This window comes from Rhamphochromis longiceps, linkage group LG9 (assembly GCF_057381845.1).
Source record: "Rhamphochromis longiceps isolate RC_006_pf linkage group LG9, R_longiceps_female_GT1.1, whole genome shotgun sequence".
Taxonomy (NCBI): Eukaryota; Metazoa; Chordata; class Actinopteri; order Cichliformes; family Cichlidae; genus Rhamphochromis; species Rhamphochromis longiceps.
Genome location: NC_140565.1, coordinates 31,485,998 through 31,509,816, shown reverse-complemented (window position 1 = coordinate 31,509,816; position 23,819 = coordinate 31,485,998). Strand labels below are relative to the sequence as shown.

The 23,819-nt window shown below is 43.5% G+C and overlaps 1 protein-coding gene across 4 annotated transcripts in view; it reads left to right on the top strand.

Moving 5' to 3' along the window:
• LOC146662579 (disco-interacting protein 2 homolog C-like) overlaps nt 1-23,819 on the top strand; it is an 80,498-nt gene that overhangs the window by 32,550 nt on the left and 24,129 nt on the right. For all 4 annotated transcript variants that reach the window (XM_085419282.1, XM_085419283.1, XM_085419280.1 and 1 more), the window contains 13 exons: nt 1,773-1,892; nt 3,615-3,812; nt 8,982-9,073; nt 10,847-10,957; nt 11,872-11,995; nt 13,345-13,454; nt 15,245-15,347; nt 15,456-15,520; nt 19,269-19,362; nt 19,498-19,617; nt 21,027-21,141; nt 21,595-21,734; nt 23,615-23,751. In XM_085419282.1, coding sequence (XP_085275408.1) covers nt 1,773-1,892; nt 3,615-3,812; nt 8,982-9,073; nt 10,847-10,957; nt 11,872-11,995; nt 13,345-13,454; nt 15,245-15,347; nt 15,456-15,520; nt 19,269-19,362; nt 19,498-19,617; nt 21,027-21,141; nt 21,595-21,734; nt 23,615-23,751 — 1,529 coding nt within the window. The remainder of the gene's footprint in view (nt 1-1,772; nt 1,893-3,614; nt 3,813-8,981; nt 9,074-10,846; nt 10,958-11,871; nt 11,996-13,344; nt 13,455-15,244; nt 15,348-15,455; nt 15,521-19,268; nt 19,363-19,497; nt 19,618-21,026; nt 21,142-21,594; nt 21,735-23,614; nt 23,752-23,819) is intronic.

Sequence of the window (23,819 nt, the reverse complement as noted above, 5' to 3'; positions counted from 1 at the left end):
CTCTGAATAAAAATACTGGAGACCGTCTGATAAAAATAGCAACTCTTTAATCAGGAAGTGAGCTCAAATTGGACCAGTGCCTCAGAGAACTGGCCAATTACACGGTTTGTGTTGATGTCAGTCCCCTGGAAGACAGATTGGACTTTTTTACCATTTATTTTTCTAAGCAGAGCTGACAGAGCACCTTTGTTGTTCTTTCTTCAGCATGTTTCACAATCACACAGTCAGTTAGAGAGCTGAGAGCTCCTCAGAATAATCACAGGCTGTGGTCCACTTAGCAGAGCCTTGTGCCAAAAATACAGAGTTTCTAATTCAGTGCCTTAAAGGGAAGCCAATCTGCAAATTTCCATCTTCATACATTTATTATTGGCTTGTACTTGATTAGTATTTTATTATTTACAGTCCAAATTAATCCATATTTATCATGTACCAGGCTCTTGGTGCAGCACCCAAGTTCATCTTCTGTCAGAAACAACCTGCTTTAGCTCCTCCCTCTTTAAGCCAGCTTTCCTCAGACCCGTGTGCTCGAGATGACCTTATAAGGGATATTCTCACATGACATCATACAGAGCCAGGAGTCTAAAAAACTGTTGAAATGCAATGTTTAGACTGTAGATTGTACAAATGTTGCAGTGCTTCAAGCCTGCATTCTGTTTAATAGACCCAGAGGGGGGACGCCTCCAGGTCCAAAAGTACCATATTTCACTAACCTTGAATGGTTAATGGTTTACGTTGGCTAGAAATGTGTTCCCCTCGTGGTTAAAAATCGAGGCCCTCTTGCTTCTTATATTAAATCCTCCATTAGGAACCTTGGTGTTACAGTTGATCCAGCTCTGACGCTGGACACACACGTTAAATCTTTGGTTCGCTCTTGTTTTTACCATTTAAGAAATTGCTGAGTCCCATTGTGTCACGTTCTGAATTGGAAATGATTATTCATGTTTTTGTTTCATCTCGCTTAGACTATTGTAATTCCTTGTTTAAGGTTTAAGTAATGCCTCCCTTGAATGAATGCAGGGTGTTCAAAATGCTGCTGCTAGGCTTCTGATAAAGCATCACAAATACTCCCCTGCTGATTCAACTGCATTGGCTCCCTGTCAAGTTCAGGGTCCAATTTAAGATCATAATCATGACTTATAGGGCCCTGCACGGTGTAGCTCCAACTTACATAAGTGATCTTCTTCTTCCTTATCACCCCAGCAGGTCCCTGAGGTCTTGTGACCAGGGGTTGCTGGTTGTCCAGCATACAGGGTTAAAAACAAAAGGTGACAGAGCGTTTGTATCAGTGCTCTCAGACTCTGGAGCTCGCTCCCTTTGAGTTGGAGATCTGTGGACTCAGTCATGTCTTTTAAAAAGCAGTTAAAAACGCATCTGTTTAAACTCGCTTTTGGTTGATTTTGTTTTGTTTGAGATTTTAATGTCTGTTTTCTGCCTCTGTAAAGCACTTTGTGATTTTATCTTGAAAGGTGCTATATAAATAAAATTTTACTTTACTTACTTTACTTTACATCATTTATATACAGTCTGTGGTTTAAAACATTCTGAAGCTTGAACTGTTTGCTTACAGGACTGACAAATTCTTTATTTCTCTCTCATATATAAAAGAACGTCAGAAGAAAAGCAGGATCGTTCATTCAGTATTTGTCCAGGGTTTACATCACAGGCAGCATTTTAGTCTCAGTCTTTGCAACACATCATGTAACACTGGAGGTTTATTTTAGTTTTCATGATCGTCTTGTAAGCTGTTCACATCACCACTTTCCTTTTTGCAGGTGTTCCGGTCAGCAGTCGCGTGTCGGCTAAGATCCAGCAGCTGGTGAACACGCTGAAGCAGCCTCGCAGACCTCCACTCCGAGAGTTCTTTGTTGATGACTTTGATGAGCTTTTAGAAGGTAAAAACAGTCTTTCTGTTCATTTTAAAAAACTATCCCCAAGTGATTCATTTAATAAATCACTTTAATAAACACATAATGAGCTTTGCTACAGGTCAGTGTGCAAAATCAGCTTTTTCAAAGAAACACAGCTCAGTGCTGAGGTGGCATTCATGCATGCAAATAAATGAACTGTGAATGTTAATTTTGCAGGTCTCAAGAAATTTTGGAAAAAGCTGAACGTCGTGTAAGCTGGTTAAGTCCCAGAAATTGCAGTTCCTTCAATGACCACTCAAGGCAGGATCCATGTGGGAGTAAATTCCCATAGACTCCCATGTTAAAAACATTACAGCAGAAATAAACCTGTTGGCAGCTGACAATAAGAAACAACATTAGTCAGTGTAGCTAATTTTCTCCTTCATAAAAATTGCATGGGGCTGAAAATGTTTTTAAACAAACCATTTTAAATTTTATTAGCACTTAAAAGTTATGCAGTATTATAGGCCACACTGATTTTTGCAGAACAGTGCGCCCTCAGGCAGGTTTGTGCTGGTCCTGTGTGGTTCATAGCACTAACATAACATGTAATATGTCTCAAATTCATAACACGTGGTAAGCAAAGTTCTTCTCTTAGTATCTTATTCCATCAACCCCAACTGTTGGCGGCAAATGGCGTCCCGTCCCTGAGCCTGGTTCTGCCAGAGGTTTCTTCCTGTTAAACGGGAGTTTATCCTTCTCAGTGTCGCCAAGCGCATGCTCAAACAGGGATGTGCTCTTCTCTCTATTATTTTAGGGTCTCTACCTTACCTCTACAATATAAAGACCCTAGGTAAACAAGTGTGCTAGCCTTAGCACTCCAGCCTTTTATGGTCCACTCTGACTCCAGAAACATCAAGCTGTGAACAGACATTAGACTGAATTTTGACGCTTCCAAACAGAGTGGACCATAAACTTTGTGCAGATCAATAATCATCTGCTACCCTTTAAAAAGCTCTTTCTTTGAATTAGTTCATGACAGTTAAAGAACTTTCAGAATTTAAAAAAAATGGGAAATGCAGTCAGATTTTTAGTTTTAGTTAATAATAATGAATAAAATAATACAGGAAGATGCTGGGCAGTGGTAACCAATGTGACCAAAATCTTCATTAATGCTGAGAACAACACTCACGTCCATGTAAAGAACTGTCTTCATGTGGACACTCCAAGTCATGGGAAAGGTTCATATAGAGCACAGATGTGTTGTTAAAGAGTTAAAATTGTAAACGTACTGAAATATTTCCTGCTCTTTGCTCGCCTCTCTCCATCTGGGAGTGTTTTCTCTCTGTTTCTTCGACTCTCTGGGAAACTCATACTTTTGTCCAGTTTTGTGGTCTTTTAAATCATATCCTGGAGTCATTTGACAGTGTGTTGTAAACATGTGTGTTATAATCATACAACAAAATTTTGAGCTTGGGATTGATGTAGCGGTTAAAACTTCCAATTGACTCTAATTCTATTTTTTATGGCACTGGCTGAAGATTGAATCCAGTCAAATCCCTCCCCACTGCTGCCTCGCTCTCAGCCTCTCTGCAGTCTGAACTCAATATTAAAAGAGATAAAAGATTGTTCACGTCCCCCTCAGTACATCTGTGTTCATAAAAGTTGTTTATGTGTTTTTTTTTCACGGCCACACTTGAAATCAAATAAACAGTAAAAGTTTGTGAGCTGTGCACTCATGAAACTCTCGGCCTCATCCTGTTACAGTCCAGCAACCCGACCCTAACCAGCCTCGGCCGGAGGGGGCGGAGATGATGCCAGTGCGAGGAGAGCCGCTGGGGGTGGTCACTAACTGGCCTCCTTCTCTGGAGGCGGCTCTCCAACGCTGGGGAACCATCTCCCCGAAAGCCCCCTGCCTCACCAGCCTGGACACAGCAGGGAAGCCCCTCTATGTGCTCACATATGGTAACCACACACTTAGTGCTCACTCATTCATGTCCACCAGAGCTACAGTTGGATAAATGTTTTGCTAGTTCAAGAATTTAAAAATGCACAGACATGCATGCTGGTTAGGCTGAATATGATTCACACCAGGGGTGATGTACGGCCGGCCGTATGTTGCACACTCCTGATCTTTATATTTATAATTCTTAACTTGTTTCATCTGCTGCTCACTACAAACAAGAACAAGCATTACATTTGGACTCTTAACTGTATTTTCATAACTTTTCCAGCTCTTCCTGCTGATAAAAACCTCTCTCATGGCTATTCATCTTTCTTTGTCACAGCAGCTTTGTCACAGTTAAATATGTGACTTCTTCACAATGACTGAAAGGGGAGTTTAACTGGTCCGGCCGGCTTAAGATCAAAGTGGGCTGTATGTGGCCCGCAATGTAAAATGAATTTGACACCCCGGCTCTGACGCTGTCTGGAGTGGCCCTGCTGTCAGACCAGTAAATACATTTGGGGCTATTTGGCGTCTGTTCTTGTTTGGTTACGGTTAATTTGCCATTTGTCAACTTGTCAACAACTCCGGTGACACCTTAACCCCATTCGCACATACAGAGGGTGATAGACTGAAGTCTGCTGACAGAGAGAAGCTAGTGCAACCAGAAATCGGTGAAAAGGGACCTAAATAAACTTAATATAATATTTTAATTTTATTATTTTAATCTCTGAAACAAACTGCATGAAAGTGAAGTTGTTATTAAACCACTGCTTCACTTTTTTACTAAAGAGAAGAGGAGTGTGTCATGCAGGAAAGTGGTGGAACAACACAAGATAAACCATCCACAGAAGCATCTGGTGGTTTTGTTGGCCCCTCTGTGTCCCCCTGTCTCTGGTGTCTGTGATGGTTATTTATCTTTTTGGTTACTTTGAAGGTTTCTTCACTTCCTGCTCAGTATCCCGCCCACCCTCATTAGTTTCACCTGGTCTCCTTTTCAATCACCGCCTGTTGTGTGCATATGCAGTCCCCTCTTTCCTCTTTTCTTTATGAGATCATTTGTTTGCCCTCTGTTGGTCTGCCTCTTCATGATTCCTCTTTTAAGAGTCATGTTGGGTTTTTGATTTGATTTCGTTTGATTTCTTTTGGTTTTAGCAAAAAAGGGGACAAAAAAGTTTGAACTCTTCTGTTACAGCTGTTACACCCCGGCCTAGGCAACCGGGGTGCAACGTAGAAAAATAAAGATAAAGAAAGTAAAACCACGAAGGCTCTCCACCAAAATCCCAAAACGAAAATATCCCATGACGAAAGTATTTACAACAGACTATTTATTTATAACAAAACACCAAACACAAGACGTCAAACTATTTACAACGGGGGGAAGATCGCGACCATGACATACTGAAACACAAGGCTTAAATACATAGAAGGGGCAATCAGGGAATGGACCACAGGAGGGAAACACAGCTGGGGCAAATTAGACCTGACGAGACAGGGAAACGTAAACTGAAAACACTAAGATAACACAGACTTTCAAAGTAAAACAGGAAACACATAACAGTCACGCCAAAAGCAACACACCGACAACACCAAAACGTAACAGTTCCCCCCACCCAAAAATCAAACATGTAACCCCAAGTGAAATGTTTGATCCAGACAGATGAAGCCGATGAAGGCTGGAGCGGTCCCACTGACCCTCCAGCAGACGACGAAGGCTGGAGCAGTCCCACGGACCCTCCAGCGAAGGCGGATGAAGGCTGGAGCGGTCCCACGGACCCTCCAGCGAAGGCAGACGAGCAGCTCACTAGCTGCCCACATGGACACGCAGCCCACCAGCTGCACACACGGACACGCAGCCCACCAGCTGCACACACGGACACGCAGCCCACCAGCTGCAGAAGGCTGGAGCGGTCCCATTGACCCTCCAGCGACGACAAAGGCTGGGGCGGTCCCACGGACCCTCCCCCCAGCGAAGGCGGATGAAGGCAGACGAAGCTGATGGAGGCTGGAGCGGTCCCACGGACCCTCCAGCAGACGACGAAGGCTGGTGCGGTCCCCCCGGACCCTCCAGCAGAGGCGGATGAAGGCTGGAGCGGTCCCTCGGACGCTCCAGCGAAGGCGGATGAGCAGCCCACCAGCTGCAGAAGGCTGGAGCGGTCCCTCGGATCCTCCAGCGAAGGCGGATGAAGGCTGGAGCGGTCCCACGGACCCTCCAACGAAGACAGAAGGCCGAAGCTGTCCCTCCTTCGGACCCTCCAGCGATCCCGGACGAGCCCCCATATGTTACACCCCGGCCTAGGCAACCGGGGTGCAACGTAGAAAAATAAAGATAAAGAAAGTAAAACCACGAAGGCTCTCCACCAAAATCCCAAAACGAAAATATCCCATGACGAAAGTATTTACAACAGACTATTTATTTATAACAAAACACCAAACACAAGACGTCAAACTATTTACAACGGGGGGAAGATCGCGACCATGACATACTGAAACACAAGGCTTAAATACATAGAAGGGGCAATCAGGGAATGGACCACAGGAGGGAAACACAGCTGGGGCAAATTAGACCTGACGAGACAGGGAAACGTAAACTGAAAACACTAAGATAACACAGACTTTCAAAGTAAAACAGGAAACACATAACAGTCACGCCAAAAGCAACACACCGACAACACCAAAACGTAACACAGCTCTCATAGCAAAATAAATCCCCCTAAAATATATATATATATACAGTGGGGCAAAAAAGTATTTAGTCAGCCACCGATTGTGCAAGTTCCCCCACCTAAAATGATGACAGAGGTCAGTAATTTGCACCAGAGGTACACTTCAACTGTGAGAGACAGAATGTGAAAAAAAAATCCATGAATCCACATGGTAGGATTTGTAAAGAATTTATTCGTAAATCAGGGTGGAAAATAAGTATTTGGTCAATAACAAAAATACAACTCAATACTTTGTAACATAACCTTTGTTGGCAATAACAGAGGTCAAACGTTTACTATAGGTCTTTACCAGGTTTGCACACACAGTAGCTGGTATTTTGGCCCATTCCTCCATGCAGATCTTCTCGAGAGCAGTGATGTTTTGGGGCTGTCGCCGAGCAACACGGACTTTCAACTCCCGCCACAGATTTTCTATGGGGTTGAGGTCTGGAGACTGGCTAGGCCACTCCAGGACTTTCAAATGCTTCTTACGGAGCCACTCCTTTGTTGCCCGGGCGGTGTGTTTTGGATCATTGTCATGTTGGAAGACCCAGCCTCGTTTCATCTTCAACGTTCTCACTGATGGAAGGAGGTTTTGGCTCAAAATCTCACGATACATGGCCCCATTCATTCTGTCCTTAACACGGATCAGTCGTCCTGTCCCCTTGGCAGAAAAACAGCCCCATAGCATGATGTTTCCACCCCCATGCTTCACAGTAGGTATGGTGTTCTTGGGATGCAACTCAGTATTCTTCTTCCTCCAAACACGACGAGTTGAGTTTATACCAAAAAGTTCTACTTTGGTTTCATCTGACCACATGACATTCTCCCAATCCTCTGCTGTATCATCCATGTGCTCTCTGGCAAACTTCAGACGGGCCTGGACATGCACTGGCTTCAGCAGCGGAACACGTCTGGCACTGCGGGATTTGATTCCCTGCCGTTGTAGTGTGTTACTGATGGTGACCTTTGTTACTTTGGTCCCAGCTCTCTGCAGGTCATTCACCAGGTCCCCCCGTGTGGTTCTGGGATCTTTGCTCACCGTTCTCATGATCATTTTGACCCCACGGGATGAGATCTTGCGTGGAGCCCCAGATCGAGGGAGATTATCAGTGGTCTTGTATGTCTTCCATTTTCTGATGATTGCTCCCACAGTTGATTTTTTCACACCAAGCTGCTTGCCTATTGTAGATTCACTCTTCCCAGTCTGGTGCAGGTCTACAATACTTTTCCTGGTGTCCTTCGAAAGCTCTTTGGTCTTGGCCATGGCGGAGTTTGGAGTCTGACTGTTTGAGGCTGTGGACAGGTGTCTTTTATACAGATGATGAGTTCAAACAGGTGCCATTCATACAGGTAACGAGTGGGGGACAGAAAAGCTTCTTACAGAAGACGTTACAGGTCTGTGAGAGCCAGAGATTTTCCTTGTTTGAGGTGACCAAATACTTATTTTCCACCCTGATTTACGAATAAATTCTTTACAAATCCTACCATGTGGATTCATGGTTTTTTTTTTTCACATTCTGTCTCTCACAGTTGAAGTGTACCTCTGGTGCAAATTACTGACCTCTGTCATCATTTTAAGTGGGGGAACTTGCACAATCGGTGGCTGACTAAATACTTTTTTGCCCCACTGTATATATATATATAAATGAAAATCCATCAGAACAGACACATCTTAAGTACTAATTACACATGAATAGTTATGTCCATGACTCTGTTATAAAGCTCTTTTATTGCCTGACCTTTCTTTTCATTTTTTCATTCATTTTTTGTATTAATTAAACAACATCATGAGTCCTTTTTTCCTAATTGACACTCGGTCATCACAACATTGAGAACCTCTGATGTAGACTATAATGAGACACTCCCTGAGACTAACACACATAATGACCAGACCGGGCCATTAAAACCAGCAGCCTAATGATCCTGTGGGTCCTGCTGTGAACTGGGCTTCTCCTCGATGCTTGATCGGATTGGGATCTGGGGATTTTCTTAGGACCCGGGATCTCGACAACTTAAAGCTTTTTTTTGCTGTTTCTCAAGTCGGTCCCGACCAATTTTTCATTGTGTTTGCAGCTTCTGTAACAGTATATGACAAGGCTGCACAGGGAAATCAAATTATGCAAAAGAAGTAGCGGCATTTTTTGAATATTCTATCTTTAATAAACTCAGAGCTGAAAGTGTGCAGGAATGTACCCTCCCCCCACCATTTTTACATGATTTCCTCTTTCCTGTGCACCTGTCCACCAACTGTGCGTTAGACACTTGCTTTTAAGTATAATCCATCCATTCTCCAGACGTCAGTAGTGACCTCTCCTGACTGCTGAAAGCTCTTAAATGTCATCACTTCAGACAGTTTTTTTCCTCTCTTATCGACTGAATTGCCTCAAAATAGAAGTGCAAGAACACACAAACACAATCTCAGTCTCTCTCCCTCCCCCTCCCTCAATCGCACCCTCATATCCTGTGTCCCACTCCCTGCAGGGAAGCTGTGGTCTCGCAGCATCAAGCTTGCCTACAACATCCTCCACAAACTGGGCAGCAAGCAGGAGCCCATGGTGCGACCGGGCGATCGGGTGAGTCACACTCGCCCACCACTGCAGCTCTCACTTTTCACTTTTTTCTTTTTGTTTGTGCTCACTTCACTCCAACCCTTTGATACTTTGTTCAGCCAAGTTAGCTTTTTTTTTTTTTTTAAATCTATTAAAACAGATAATTATATATTTGCTGGTATATTTATGATGATATGCAGTTTTTATTATTTATTTGACCAAACAATGTCTCTATAATAAAGCTCCTGTTGTATTCCCTTGAGAATGAAGGGGATACTTCACTGAGATACTGATACCACTGTAATGTCTGTAAGCAGAATATTGAGCTGCAGTCTGCAGCTTAGCACAGCGAGCAGAAGCAAATCTAACCTGACTCTGTTCAGCACAAAGAAAAAGCTTTTAAACCTGCACTTAAGGTGCTTTTGACCTCCTGTAGGTTTCTGTTCTGTTCAGAAAAATACATTTGCTGGAATAGCAGTAAAAGATTGCAAGAAGTACATCATCACATGCTTACAATTCCAGTTTGTCCGCTTTGCATATGCAGCTGATGCATATGCAAAGCGGACAGACCACCAGTGCCAGTTTCAATAAATGGGAGGTGCTCACACACCAAAGCAACGTGAGGCTGTTATCAACTTTTCATTAAAAAAAGCAGTACCAACAGCTCTCTGTGGAGTGGAACAGAAAATCCTCTAGAAAAAGTCGGGAGATGTGAGGCTGGTGTCGGGGTTAATGGAGCACATGTCACTGTGTGGCTAGCTCGCTGCTCTTCTTTCATTGAGTCATTCCTGGGGAGATTTTTATTAGGAAAAGCATAATGGGTCTGAGAGGGTAGTGGTGCAAAGAATTTTGATATATCGAACAGTGATAAAAAAAATATGTGCAGCATAAATGTGAGAAACAGCAGCAGGATGCATAATACAGAAGTGTGTGTGCTGTTCAGCTGTGGCAAAAAGAAGGGCTGTTGTTACGTTTGATAGAGAACAGAAGGGATGATTTCTTAAAGTGTTCTTAAATAAAAGGAGTATTGATCCCCAGCACTAAAGTCTATCATAGCCTCAGTTCAGCCTTCCACAGTGCGGGAAGATCAACTGATTTCAGTGCCAGGCCACGTCAGCTGAAATTCTTCTACATCTCATATTGTTCGTGGTTTTTTCAAGCAGCTGTAGACCTCCTACAGCTGCTGTGCATTTGAAAGCTCCTCCTGTTCGCACAGTTTCTGACTTAATCAGTGTCATAACTACTCTCACTGATGGCCGACTGCTCTGTGCTGCGGTCTTGGATCACCCTCCGCCCTTAACTGCTCTCAGATAGTTGAGCACACTTGATGCCAGCTCTGCCTGCCCGTCACAGTTTATACTGGGCCTCATCTCTGTTCATTCAAAAAGAGCTGCACACAGTGTTTTTGCCAGATGTAGCCACGATCACTTTTTCTTGTAATGATTATTAAACTCACGCACATGCCCAGTGTTGGTGATGTTATCCTCACCGTCACGTTTCAGTGGTGGACATAATGATCTGCTCTGGATTCATGTTGAGTGCACAAACACAAGACTGTTATCAGTCTCCTCACTCAGCTCTCAGTGAAAAGCAAATAAACACTGAGAGCTGTATATTAGTCATTCTAGCGAATTAACTTGTGCTGAGCATACAGATAAATGTGCTGGTGACTTTACATGAACTTGCGTGTTGCTTAGAAACTGACTGCAATTTTCACTCCTTGTGTTGCTTTCTGAGCCTTAGAAAATGATTTCAGTTCTCTGAACCCCAGTGCTGTCTTCTGTCCTTCCCTTCTAGGTGGCGTTGGTGTTTCCGAACAACGACCCAGTGGCCTTCATGGTGGCCTTTTACGGCTGTCTGCTGGCAGAGGTGGTCCCTGTTCCCATAGAGGTGCCCCTAAGTCGCAAGGTACTTCAGAGCACTGCAAATCAGCTGTCTTTAGCCGTGGCTGCAGCTCTCTAGTTCCTTTCCTTTAAATCTGTTGCTGAAGCTGTTTTGTGCAGGATTAGTCTCTACTGGAGGTTAGGTAATTAGATTTTTCATAAACCTGCTGTGGCCACATCTGTATTTCACCTCGCCCCCCCAGAGCTCCAGACTCCCGCTGCGTTTCATTTCAGTCGTGTTTGCACAGAGGCCTTATCCATACCTCAGACAGTTGATAAAATGTTTTGGATCTTCAGCTGCAGCCTTTTACCAGCAACAAGTATTTCTGAGGAAATAATCACGTCTAAGCAGAAAGCAAAAAAATACAGTTGACACACAAGAAACGGGCCCTCCTGCTGCGCCACCGTCACACAGGAAACACATCAGCTCAGCTACAACTGCTGATCTCTCACCTTCAGTGACCTCAGATTTCAGCAGCTTCTTTTTTGGATGCCATCCTGTATCGTAGTTGTTTCTGCTTTAGTCTCACTCTGAGACAAAGCTGCTTGTCTTTGCAGCGCAGTGGCCAGCATAGGGGTTGGCATGGTTACACAGTGATGACTTGCTTAGCAGAAATGCCTTTTGCTGCATGTCGGTAGCCTCTCTTGAACCCCTTCCCCCTCCTGCATTTGTGCTGCAGGATTTTCCATAAAATTTACGTTTGGGCTGCAGCAGCAGTGCAGCAAGAGTCACTTCTAAACCAGCGCTGCATGTTCACAAGTGTAACTGCAAGTTCACTGTATACGTGCAATAACATTAAAGGGCTGTTCTGTTCTATTCTGTGCTTCAGTAGAAGTCTTTTACAAACATATAGCTCTGCATTTACTGTAGTTATGAGATATCTGAACAGCAAAAGCATCAGCTTTATTTTTTTCATCGTGTTCTGTATCATCCAATAGGATGCCGGCAGCCAACAGATTGGATTCCTGTTGGGCAGCTGTGGCGTTACTGTGGCGCTGACCAGTGATGCCTGCCATAAGGGTCTTCCCAAGAGCGCAACAGGAGAGATCCCACAGTTCAAAGGTGAGGGAAAGTCATCAATCATAGCTGAGTTGTAAAGGCGTGATGCGGGGTGGGGGGATGGGTGGCTTTGCTAAATGTGCACAACGAGAGAAGAGAAAGGGTGTTCATTCAAAGTGAGCACACTGTCACAGAAACATCTTGTCACTCTCCAGAGTTTTACTGGCTTGGAAAAAAAAAGTTCATTTGAATCAGACTGCTGAGTGGCTTTGACTAATAGTTCATCAGTAGATTTTTATTAATAATCTAGATTTACAGAGTAATTAGTAAGCTTGTGTTAGGCTGTCACTGTGTAAAACAAAGCGAGCGTATATGAAAGCAGCTGAAAAGATTGTTTTCTTTATTTTGAACTTTTCTGCACAGGTGGTTCGATTCTACCGTCGCAAGTTTTTGTGGTAATTACAATAACAAAATGCTGAGTTCTGCAGCTGTAGCTATAACCATCTCTTCACTGCAGCTCGACCATCTTAACTGCAGTTTTTGTTGAAAGAAATGAAAACTCCTTCGTGCTGAATCTCATCATATTTTTATGCTCCAAACCACATTTTACAATCTGCATGCATCTATTTTCAGTCACAAATGTGAGTGAAACTCCCTGCACTACTATCATCGCCTTCCTACACTGTGTTAGTGCCAGTAAGAATCTTCTCTTTCTTTCAGCGGCATTAAACGCTTCCATGGGTGTGAAAATACTAACTGGGAGGGAAAAAAATGCTCGTTAGTGAGGACTCTGTTAAGCTGTTTTGCTTCTGTGATTGGTGGAAGCGCTGTCACTGTCAGAGCAGCTGGCCAATTGAATTGCCCGGCATACATGAAAGGTAAAACTAAACAATGGACCAGCCAGTGCAGACGGAGGAGGTGATAAAAGGAACTTGGATAAAACATAATTTGACAAAGACTCACAGAAAGCATTTGGACCTGAGTATAAATATTCACAGAGAACCGATAAACACAATCAGGGTCAATCATACAATTACCCAGTCCAGTAATGCTACCACCGCCCACACCAGTATAAAGACAAGGGTGTAGCAGCTGAAGTGAAGCCTTGAACCCCGGGCATCCTTGTTGTTTTCTGTGGAAGTTACATTAAGCTCCATGGAGCAGGTGAGGAGGGCAGCAGGTCAGACACAGGAGTGCCACACAGCACCCAATCTTCTCCAAATACAAGATCCTGTGCAGGCTAAATGCTCCCAATGTGGCTTTCAGCTGTGGGGAGGACTCAAAACCACCAAAGAAACCAAGATGACTTTCAAAATAAAACAGCAAATATCAGCATCGTGACAGTCATATCAGAACTCCTCTGTCTCTCTTCATTACTTATCGTACCTTTTGCTTCTCTCTCGCCCCTGCAGGTTGGCCGAAACTGCTGTGGTTTGTAACAGAGTCGAAGCACCTGTCCAAACCGCCCAGAGACTGGTTCCCCCACATCAAAGATGCAAATAATGACACTGCTTACATAGAGGTGAGGCTAATACACACACACACACACACACACACACACACACACACACACACACACACACACACACACACACACACACGCAAACACAAAGGCACAATGAAACTGTTGCCTGTGGTCCATCTCACCAACCGCTGGGTTGCTGCTTGTGCTGTTTGTTTGCACTTTGTGCTGATAGGATTAGTGTTACAGGCTTACTGCATATGTCTGCATTGACAAATATTTGTGGTAAACCTGTTTGTTTCCTTTCTCTGGTGGAGAGAATAAAATCTGTAGGTGTAAAGGTATGTATTTACATCGGCAACCTGTGCCAGACTATTTCTGTCGAGAAGCATCTGCTTCCTGCTGACAATCTCATGTCAGGTTTTGTACTCAGTAAGGAAATCAAACTTGTGTGAGCTTGAAAGGAGCTGGTAGCCAAGTTTGGATTTTCTCTCACCTTTGGTCAAAGCCAGACTGGACATACACTCAGCTGAGACTTTTTCCACACGACCTTAATTCTTCCATAGATTCAACAAAGTTCTACAAACATTCCTCACAGCTTTTAGTCCACATTGACATGACAGTGTCACACATTTGCTACAGATTTGTCAGCTGGTAAAACAATAGACAAGATGAGCAATGATGCTGAGGTAGGCTGTGGTGGTTAAATGATGCTTAGCTGGTACTGAGGGCCAAAGACCATGTCCCCCACACCATTACACTACCAGCTGCATTTTTGTGGCCAAATTTTTGTGAGCGTGTGCAAATTGTAACCTGAGTTTCCTGCTCTTAGCTGACAGGCATGGCCACAGTGTGGCCTTCTGCCGCTGCTGTCGTCCATCTGCTTCGAGGTTCAATGTGTTGTTCATTCAGAGATGCTCGAAGCAGTCTGGCCGCACTCTTCTGACCTCAGGCATCAACAAGACATTGCCTCCCAGAGACCTGCTCACTGGATGTTTTCTCTTTTTCTCACTATTCTCTGTGAATCTCAGAGATGTTTCTGTGATCAGCAGTTTCTGAAATACACCAGCCTGACACCAACAAGCCTGCCAGCTTCAGAGTCAGCTCAGCTTGAACTGGTTACATATTAATGTTAACAAGCAGCTGAACAGGTGTACTGAGTGAACAGTCAGTTTAGTGTATAGGTGGGAGTAGCTATGCTAATTGGGGGGGGGGGGGCAAGTCATCTACGAATTTTCTTTTTTCAAAGCATACTCTGCTTTATCATCTGTTTACATGTGACCATGAGTCAAAGGCTCGCCTCCTGCTGGTCACAGGAAGGAAGCCAGGTTTCATATTTTAAATGCCCACCTTTCTCTCAAGACTTCTTTTAGAAAGAATCTGATTTCTAGGCTTGGATTGAAATGGGTGTGCTATTTCTATAGTGTTTTTCTCAACATGTTTTACATTAAATAAATAACAAATGTGAGAAAACAGGTTATATATGAAACATTAATGTGACCTACTCCAGTTGCTGCATGTAGCTGCAGACATAAAAGTGGCGTCAGTCTGCGTATGTAGGCCAGAAAGCGATAAAGCACACTTCCAAATATCAGCATGTGGTATTTTATATTGTTTTTAAAATGAATGTTTTTGCAATTATCTGGATTTTTACGAACTATAAACAAAGGAATAAATAATCAGCAACATTTATCTTTAGTAATAATCTATTTGCAGAGACCCACGAATGTGATTTCTTCAAAGTTGAAATGAGTTTTTGTACTGAACGACAGGTACAGCAGGGTTGAGTCTGTCACTTACAGCTTCCCTCTGCTTTGCTTTCAATGATCCATCTGTTGTTTTCCTCCCAGTATAAAACCTGTAAGGACGGCAGTGTGCTGGGAGTCACTGTGACGAGGATCGCTCTGCTCACACACTGCCAGGCTCTCACTCAGTCCTGCAGCTACACTGAGGGTAAGGACACACACACACACACACACACACACACATGCAGACACACTGTGCAGTCTCAGGGTTATCTATAAGTAATTTAACCCTCTTCTGTCCCATCTCTGCCTGCAGCTGAAACCATAGTGAACGTGCTGGACTTTAAAAAAGACGTGGGTCTGTGGCACGGCATCCTGACGGTAAGATCTGCCTGTAAGAGGTCATAGGTCATGACACTAATGTTGGTTTTAGCTGGGAGAAGGTCCGTCACTTTGACCTTTAGTCTTCAGACTATTCCTCTTTAATTTCCACTATTTGTAATTGTCAAGCAAATATTTTTCACAATGGGCGTCCTAATGGAGTCTGAAAAAATCTGAAAAATGATCAGTAAGACTTTATATCAAGAGCTGGCAGTTCGTCTTGTAATCAGAAGGTTGCCGGTTCGAGCCCAACAGTCTCGGTTGTTCAATTCAATTCAATTTTATTTATATAGCGCCAAATCACAACAAAAGTCGCCTCAAGGCGCTTCATAGGTACAGAGAAAAACCCAACAATCATATGACCCCCTATGAGCAAGCACTTTGGCGACAGTGGGAAGGAAAAACTCCCTTTTAACAGGAAGAAACCTCCGGCAGAACCAGGCTCAGGGAGGGGCGGCCATCTGCTGCGACCGGTTGGGGTGAGAGAAGGAAGACAGGATAAAGACATGCTGTGGAAGAGAGACAGAGGTTAATAACAGATATGATTCAATGCAGAGAGGTCTGTTAATACATAGTGAGTGAGAAAGGTGACTGGAAAGGAAAAACTCAATGCATCATGGGAATCCCCCAGCACTCTACACCTATTGCAGCATAACTAAGGGAGGATTCAGGGTCACCTGGTCCAGCCCTAACTATATGCTTTAGCAAAAAGGAAAGTTTGAAGCCTAATCTTGAAAGTAGAGATAGTGTCTGTCTCCCGAATCCAAACTGGAAGCTGGTTCCACAGAAGAGGGGCCTGAAAACTGAAGGCTCTGCCTCCCATTCTACTTTTAAATACTCTAGGAACAACAAGTAGGCCTGCAGAGCGAGAGCGAAGTGCTCTAATAGGGTGATATGGTACTACAAGGTCATTAAGATAAGATGGGGCCTGATTATTTAAGACCTTGTATGTGAGGAGCAGGATTTTGAATTCAATTCTGGATTTAACAGGAAGCCAATGAAGGGAAGCCAAAACAGGAGAAGTATGCTCTCTCTTTCTAGTCCCTGTCAGTACTCTTGCTGCAGCATTTTGGATTAGCTGAAGGCTTTTCAGTGAGTTTTTTGGACATCCTGATAATAATGAATTACAGTCGTCCAGCCTGGAAGTAATAAATGCATGAACTAGTTTTTCAGCGTCTCTCTGAGACAGGATATTTCTAATTTGGAGGCCAAGGTAATGCCATCCAGAGTAAGAATCTGGTTAGATAACATATTTCTAAGTTTTTCAGGGCCGAGTACAATAACCTCAGTTTTATCTGAATTAAGAAGCAGAAAGTTAGCGGCCATCCAGGTCTTTATGTCTTTAAGACATTCCTGCAGTTTAACTAATTGGTGTGTGTTATCTGGCTTCATGGACAGATAGAGCTGGGTGTCATCTGCATAGCAGTGAAAATGTATGCTATGTCTTCTAATGACGCTGCCTAAGGGAAGCATGTATAATGTAAACAGAATTGGTCCTAGCACTGAACCCTGTGGAACACCATAATTAACCTCAGTGTGTGAAGAGGACTCTCCATTTACATGCACAAATTGGAGTCTATTAGATAGATATGATACAATCCACTGCAGTGCAGTACCTGTAATACCTACAGCATGTTCTAATCGCTCTAATAGGATATTATGGTCGACAGTATCAAATGCTGCACTGAGGTCTAGCAGGACAAGCACAGAGATGAGTCCACTGTCAGAGGCCATAAGAAGATCATTTGTAACCTTCACTAAAGCTGTTTCTGTGCTGTGATGAGCTCTGAAACCTGACTGAAACTCTTCAAATAAACCATTCCTCTGCAGATGATCTGTTAGCTGTTTGACAACTACTCTTTCAAGGATTTTTGATATGAAAGGAAGGTTGGAGATTGGCCTATAATTAGCTAAGACACCTTTTTGAGTAAAGTTGTGTCCTTGGGCAAGACGCTCCACCCGTTGCCTACTGGTGGTGGTCAGAGGGCTCGGGGGCGCCAGTGTTCGGCATCCTCGCCTCTGTCAGTGCGCCTAGGGTGGCTGTGGCTACAATGTAGCTGCCATCACCAGTGTGTGAATGACTGAATGTAGTGTAAAGCGCTTTGGGGTCCATAGGGACTCAGTAAAGCACTTTACAAATACAGGTCATTTACCATTACCATATTTAACATGATTATAAACATGGTTGTTATTATGAGATATTTGTGTGAATGGGTGGATGACTGAGTGCGTAAAGCGCTTTGGGGTCCTTTGGGACTAGTAAAGCGCTATATAAATACAGACCATTTACCATTTTAAGTATATTAACGAGCCTTTAAGTATAAGTTAACCAGCTTATAGCATCATTAAACGTCCTTTCCTTCTTGTGTAGAATAAACACATATTTGATGAAGCATTGATCAGCGCTTTGGCATCCACCCTGTCCAAAGCAAAAACAGTGCCTTTGCAAGATGAATAAATCTCTCAGTATGAAAATAACAAGCGTTTTCATTGCTCTGACATCTGGAAGAAGAACTATATTTCAGGGTTGATTAAATACATAAATGATAATTGTGTTTTTAATTTTAATTTTTACACTTTATTAAGTCAAGTCAGTATTTTTAAAACTCACAATTAATAAAAGTGCTACACAGAAAACAAGAAAAACAATCAATAAAATAAATAATTACAAGATAAATAAAAGCAAAATTATGATCCACGTAAAAACAATTCAGAAGAATAAACTGGGAACAAAGAAGGATGGAAAATTAAAAGTAAGTAATAGGATTCACAGAAAGACAAGTCCATTACATTGATGTATTGAACTTGCGGAGCTCTTTAGCTGTGCTGAACGACGGGTTATGGAAGAAAAAGGCCAATGACGTGTAGCCGGACATCAGTGACCCTCTGCATTTGTGCAAAAGATCATCAAAGACGACTTTTAACACTTGGTTTTACGACACCACCCCCTGGTGTCAGTACGCAGGTTAAACGTGTAGAGGCTGGTCTGCTGAGCTCTGTGTAGCATCTGAGTGCTGTAAGTGTTTCCTGCAGCAGCTTGGGCTCAATTCTGCCTCAAGCTTTACTCTGGCAGTCACCCGTCTCTCACACTCTGCCTCTTCTGTTCCCAGTTGCTTCCCAAAAGCAAAAGGATCTCCTCCAGCTGCCGATGAACTCCACTGTCCTTGTTCTGTTCTGCTAAAGTCCAAACTAGTGTTTCCGTCCAAGCAGGTGGACTTGGGTTTAGTCCAACAGTGGGACAGGATCCTTTATCTGCGGGGAAGCGCCTGAATTATATTAATGACCTGCACATTAACAACCTGGCCAGTGAGCTGGTTAGTAAAGAAAACCAAAGAGTGAAGGGGCCAGAGCAAGATGATTAGCAGTGAATGGACTTTCAAAATAAGAGCAAGAGAACCAGCCTAAATTGGGTGCAGAGGGTTTTTCTTGCAGACAGATTTGAAAAATGTAAAAATACTAAAATGAATCACTCGGCTGGGACTGATGTAGCTGGCGAGCTGCCCGAGTGAGGTCTTTGTGTGGGAAACACTGAAGCGTCTCATAAGGGATTATACCTGTCTTACCTAATGCACAGATATCTTCGTAGCTTACCTGGTTGACTTCACCTCAGGCTTTCAGCCCACGCTCCCCAGCCTCCTGCCCATTTATCATTTATGATCAAATAATACATAAAAAACCAGAAGAGTTTTATTCCAAAGATATTAACATGAAGCCTCACCTCAATGTCTTTTTCTGTGTGTGTGTGCAGAGTGTGATGAACATGATGCACGTGATCAGCGTGCCCTACTCGCTGATGAAGGTCAACCCTCTGTCGTGGATCCAGAAAGTCTGCCAGTACAAAGGTCAGGCACACATACTGACACACACACACACACACCTGTCACTCATCTTAGTCAAGTCCCTCCATTCACCTGCCTGTCAAATAGATTAAATGCTAATTTCACTCTTTTTCTCTGTACGCGCATCTCCTCCTGCAGCCAAGGTGGCCTGTGTGAAGTCCAGAGACATGCACTGGGCTCTGGTGGCCCACAAAGACCAGAAGGACATCAACCTGAGCTCGCTGCGCATGCTGCTGGTGGCCGACGGATCAAACCCCTGTAAGGTCGCGCTCAGCCTTCACAGCCGAGCTCTTTCACTAACGGGGGAGTTTAGCGAGGTGTATTCCAGATAGAGAATGTCAGGGAAATGAGAAAAAAGAAAACTCTCGGGATTTCAGGAAACTGGGTCACTTTACAGGAATAGAGCAGGATGTGTCCGACTGCGCAAACTTGGTACATGAAAAGGTTTTCAGCCTAACATGAGACAAAAATACAACAGCTTGGAACCAGGAAGTGATGTTTTCACCATCCAGACTGATGGTTTGTATCTTTAAGTTCAGTAACTGTTTAACTGGTTTAGCAGTGACCACAGAAAACTGGTTTTTCTGCATTAAGCTGCAGTGACTTGAAACTTGCATCATGTTGCATCATGTTTGGCACGAGGCAGGATTTTCAGGTCATAACATTTATTCTGAGCAGGTGCTGTCTCATGGTGCCTTCAGGTGTGCTCTGACATTAGAGGATCAGCCCCAGGATATCTGGATCTTGTTGGTGATATTTATTTGAAAAAATCAAAAGAGTTTCTCCCAAAGTTTCTCATTTCAGTGTGATAAGCATTTATGAGACATGAAATTCAAACTTTTCTATCTCTGATGAAACCTTCCTGAAATTCCCCACAAATAATGTAGAAATTTGGAGACAAAACAAATCAAAGGAGAGGTGAAGCAGCGAGAGACACAAGTGTGTCGGTACACCTTTAATCTTAGCATATCATAAACACTCAGAAATCACACAGGTTTGTCTGTCAGTGACAAACATTTTCATTTGTAGTCAAGCACACAGATGGATGCACGATAACCACTGTGGACTGTTGAAAGCAGTAGTGATAGTTGAAGGGAAATGTTATGTTAACGACACAAAAAGGTGTTGATTTGTTTTTTCAGTTTATCTCTCTTCACAGTTATGAATACACACTTCATTTTTACCATTCATTTACCAAATAGATGCAAAACACACAGCTTTCTGGCAACATTACTGACTTTTAAATGCTCTGACATGGTGACACATGTTAGCCTGAGTGCGCTGGGATGAACTCATATTCCTGCCCTAAATAATTATTTCAGCTGATCCCTGCATACAGCTGCCCTCCAATGAGAAAATAAGAAACCCAAAAACAAAATATGAAACCAGCCGTGCGCTGTTACCTGTGCTAATAAAATAGAAAGAAATGTCCAGCACCTGCCCAGAGACGTGGTCATAAAAAGGTGACTGGCCTGGAACATTTTAAAACTTCAGTACAAAAGGTCTTTTGAGTGTTTTTTAATCACATTCAAGGATCTGGTACATGTGATTAAAAGCCTTTCACATGACAGCTCTTTCAATTCTGCACGTGTCAGGAGTTTGTGGGAAAAGTGGCTCGACACCTGAACTGAAGCTGTCCTGACTCAGTTATTGTTTCTGTCTGTCAGGGTCCATCTCGTCCTGCGACGCCTTCCTCAACGTCTTTCAGACCAAAGGGCTGAGAACTGAAGTCATCTGTCCCTGCGCCAGCTCCCCCGAGGCCCTGACGGTGGCCATCAGGAGGTACGTAAACACAACCTCCACGTCACAGATTATGCAGAGATGTGCAGCAGTCTCACATGCATGCAGCCAAGTTTCATAGATTCACCTGAAGAAATGGGAATAAATGATGTGTTTAGGCAGCTAGTAGCAAAGTGCCTAAAGATTCAATTTAAAATTGCTATTTGTCTTTGATGTGTAGATACAACACTGGTTCATCATTTGAGGCGTCTGTTTTATGCTAGAACAATCCAAAGGTCGGTGTTTAGTGGAAAGAGAATGATGGGGCAGGAGGACTGCGACGAGAATGAGTGAAACAGCAGCTGCTGTCTAAAGAAACACGTGGAAGCTAAATTGAAATACACGAGCGGTTTGCACAGTAGTGTGCTGTACTGCAGTGTGGCGGTCTGTCAGTTTGGACAGATGCGAGCTGTGTCAGAGGATCACCTGTGTGTGTGTGTCGGGTTGTGTGTTCAGGCCGGTGGAGGACAGCAGCCAGCCTCCAGGTCGGGGCGTCCTGTCCATGCAGGGCCTGAGTTACGGCGTCGTCAGGGTCGACACGGAGGAGCGGCTGTCGGTGCTCACTGTTCAGGATGTGGGGACCGTCACACCCGGAGGTACATCGTTGTGTGTGTGTGTGTGTGTGTGTGTGTGTGTGTGTGTGTGTGTGTGTGTGTGTGTGTGTGTGTGTGTGTGTGTGTGTGTGTGTTGTAAGAGGAAGTGTGGTTGAGCTGGTGTAACTGAGATTTATATCAGGAAAATTACAAATACAGACCTTTAGTGTCACAAATGTTGAATTTTAATCGTGGAAGCAAGAAGTCGGAGGTGGGATACGTTTAAACAGCAGTATAATGTATCTTGGAGAAGACAAGGGTTTTAAACAGTTTCCTAAAATGATTGCGAGCTTCACATATGCCTGACTTGGGTTTAGGGAATTTGTGTTTCTACAAAATAAAAGCGGGGATTGTAATCGAAATGTGCAATTCAAGCAAAAATGTGACTGAATGTTGACGTAAGGAGCCAGCAAACTTTTCAAACTTTTTTCTCCTTTCTAGTTTTCCATCTATTGTAATTGAAGTTCATTAAATCGTAAAATTAGTTTAAGACCCAGCTTCTCTTTTTCATCAGTGTCCGGTCTTTAACCCCTTTCTCTCTCCCTGCTCATGAACGAGCGAGTTAAGCGTTGTTCTGCTGTACATTATGGAAACTCAGGAGAGTTTTCAGTACGGCTGCAGAGCCTGTAATCTGTTCTAATGAGCCGAGTTTTCCCCTCCAGGGTGAAGCCCACACATAGTTTAACAAGGTAACACAGAACATTGAAAAGCATTTAGGGCCAAACATCATCCGTTCAGGTCTTAATGAAGAATCCACAGACACCAGTGGCATTATTTGTTTGTCCCGTTTTACAGCAGATGGATTAGAGTAAAAATCTTCTCACTGATTAGTTTTAGTGCAGATTAGTCTGCAATTAGAGTCGTGAATAAAAATGCAATCCATAGTTAAATGTGCTCATTGAGCTGCAAACTAAAAGATTTTAATGTTGATAATAAGCAGTTGCACTCAATAATAAAACTGTTTCATCTCATGGGTTAAAAGTAAATGAGTCGTCATTTTGGAGCTTTTCTTTAGTATTATGGGAATTTGATCACCTCTTACTGTGCTGCTTCACTCAGTTAGGAACCTTCCCAAGATAAAACTGATGCTCCAAAATAAAAGTTGGTCCTTTCCAGTCGGTCTGAGTGAGCACACAGGCAGCAACAGCCTCTGTGAAGTCGCTCTGCCCAGCGTTCACCACAGAGATTATACGTGCAGCACCACAAAGGAAACTAAACTAAGGAGCAAAATCTGTTTCCTTCAGCTTCTGTGGAATCTTGCATGCATTTCTCTTTGTAATGACTGAAATAAGAAGATGCTGAAGCACGGGGTAAAAAGTGTTTGCTGAGTCACTTCAAACTGATCTAGATGCAGCATTTTATAGTTGTGCTGTGTAACGTGATACTTATCGCTGTCCGCACAGCCAATCCTAGAATCAGAAAGCTCATGAGAGTGTGTCACAGGTACTGCTGTAGCTCCCTGGACTGAGCAGGCGACCAGTCTGCTGTAGGGCTAATGTAGAGGCTTGGCTTTGAACCCAGCCCAAGGCCATTTACTCTGTGCATTGCTGCTGGTGTTTCTCCAGCTTTCCTGCTCTCTCTCCACTAACATATTACAATTAAATCTAAGAAGCCCAAAATATTTCTTTAAAAAGGGACTACATTGTCACCAGTTCAGTTTTACACGGGTAACCTGGTTTTGCTGTGACACAGACGGGAGGGGACGTCATCTCGGGTTGGAACAACCTACTTTAAGCTCAGAGTTTAGCTTTGAGAAATGAGAGTCTCATAAACAGGTGCGTTTGGAGTGAATAATGTTCCTCCTCATGCCATAAATAACTTCTTTTTAAAACAAGCAGAGACATTTCAGGAGTGTTAACCGTGTGTGTGTCTCGTCCTCCCAGGCCTGGTGTGTGTAGTAAAGCCGGAAGGCGTGCCCCAGCTTTGTCAGACCGATGAGATCGGCGAGCTCTGCGTTTGCTCCATCGCCACCGGGACATCGTACTACGGCCTTACGGGCATGACCAAGAACACCTTTGAGGTGAGGCGAAGTGAAGACATGAACCCAAACACTAAAAGCCAAAATAAAAAAACACTGTAATGCTGTAA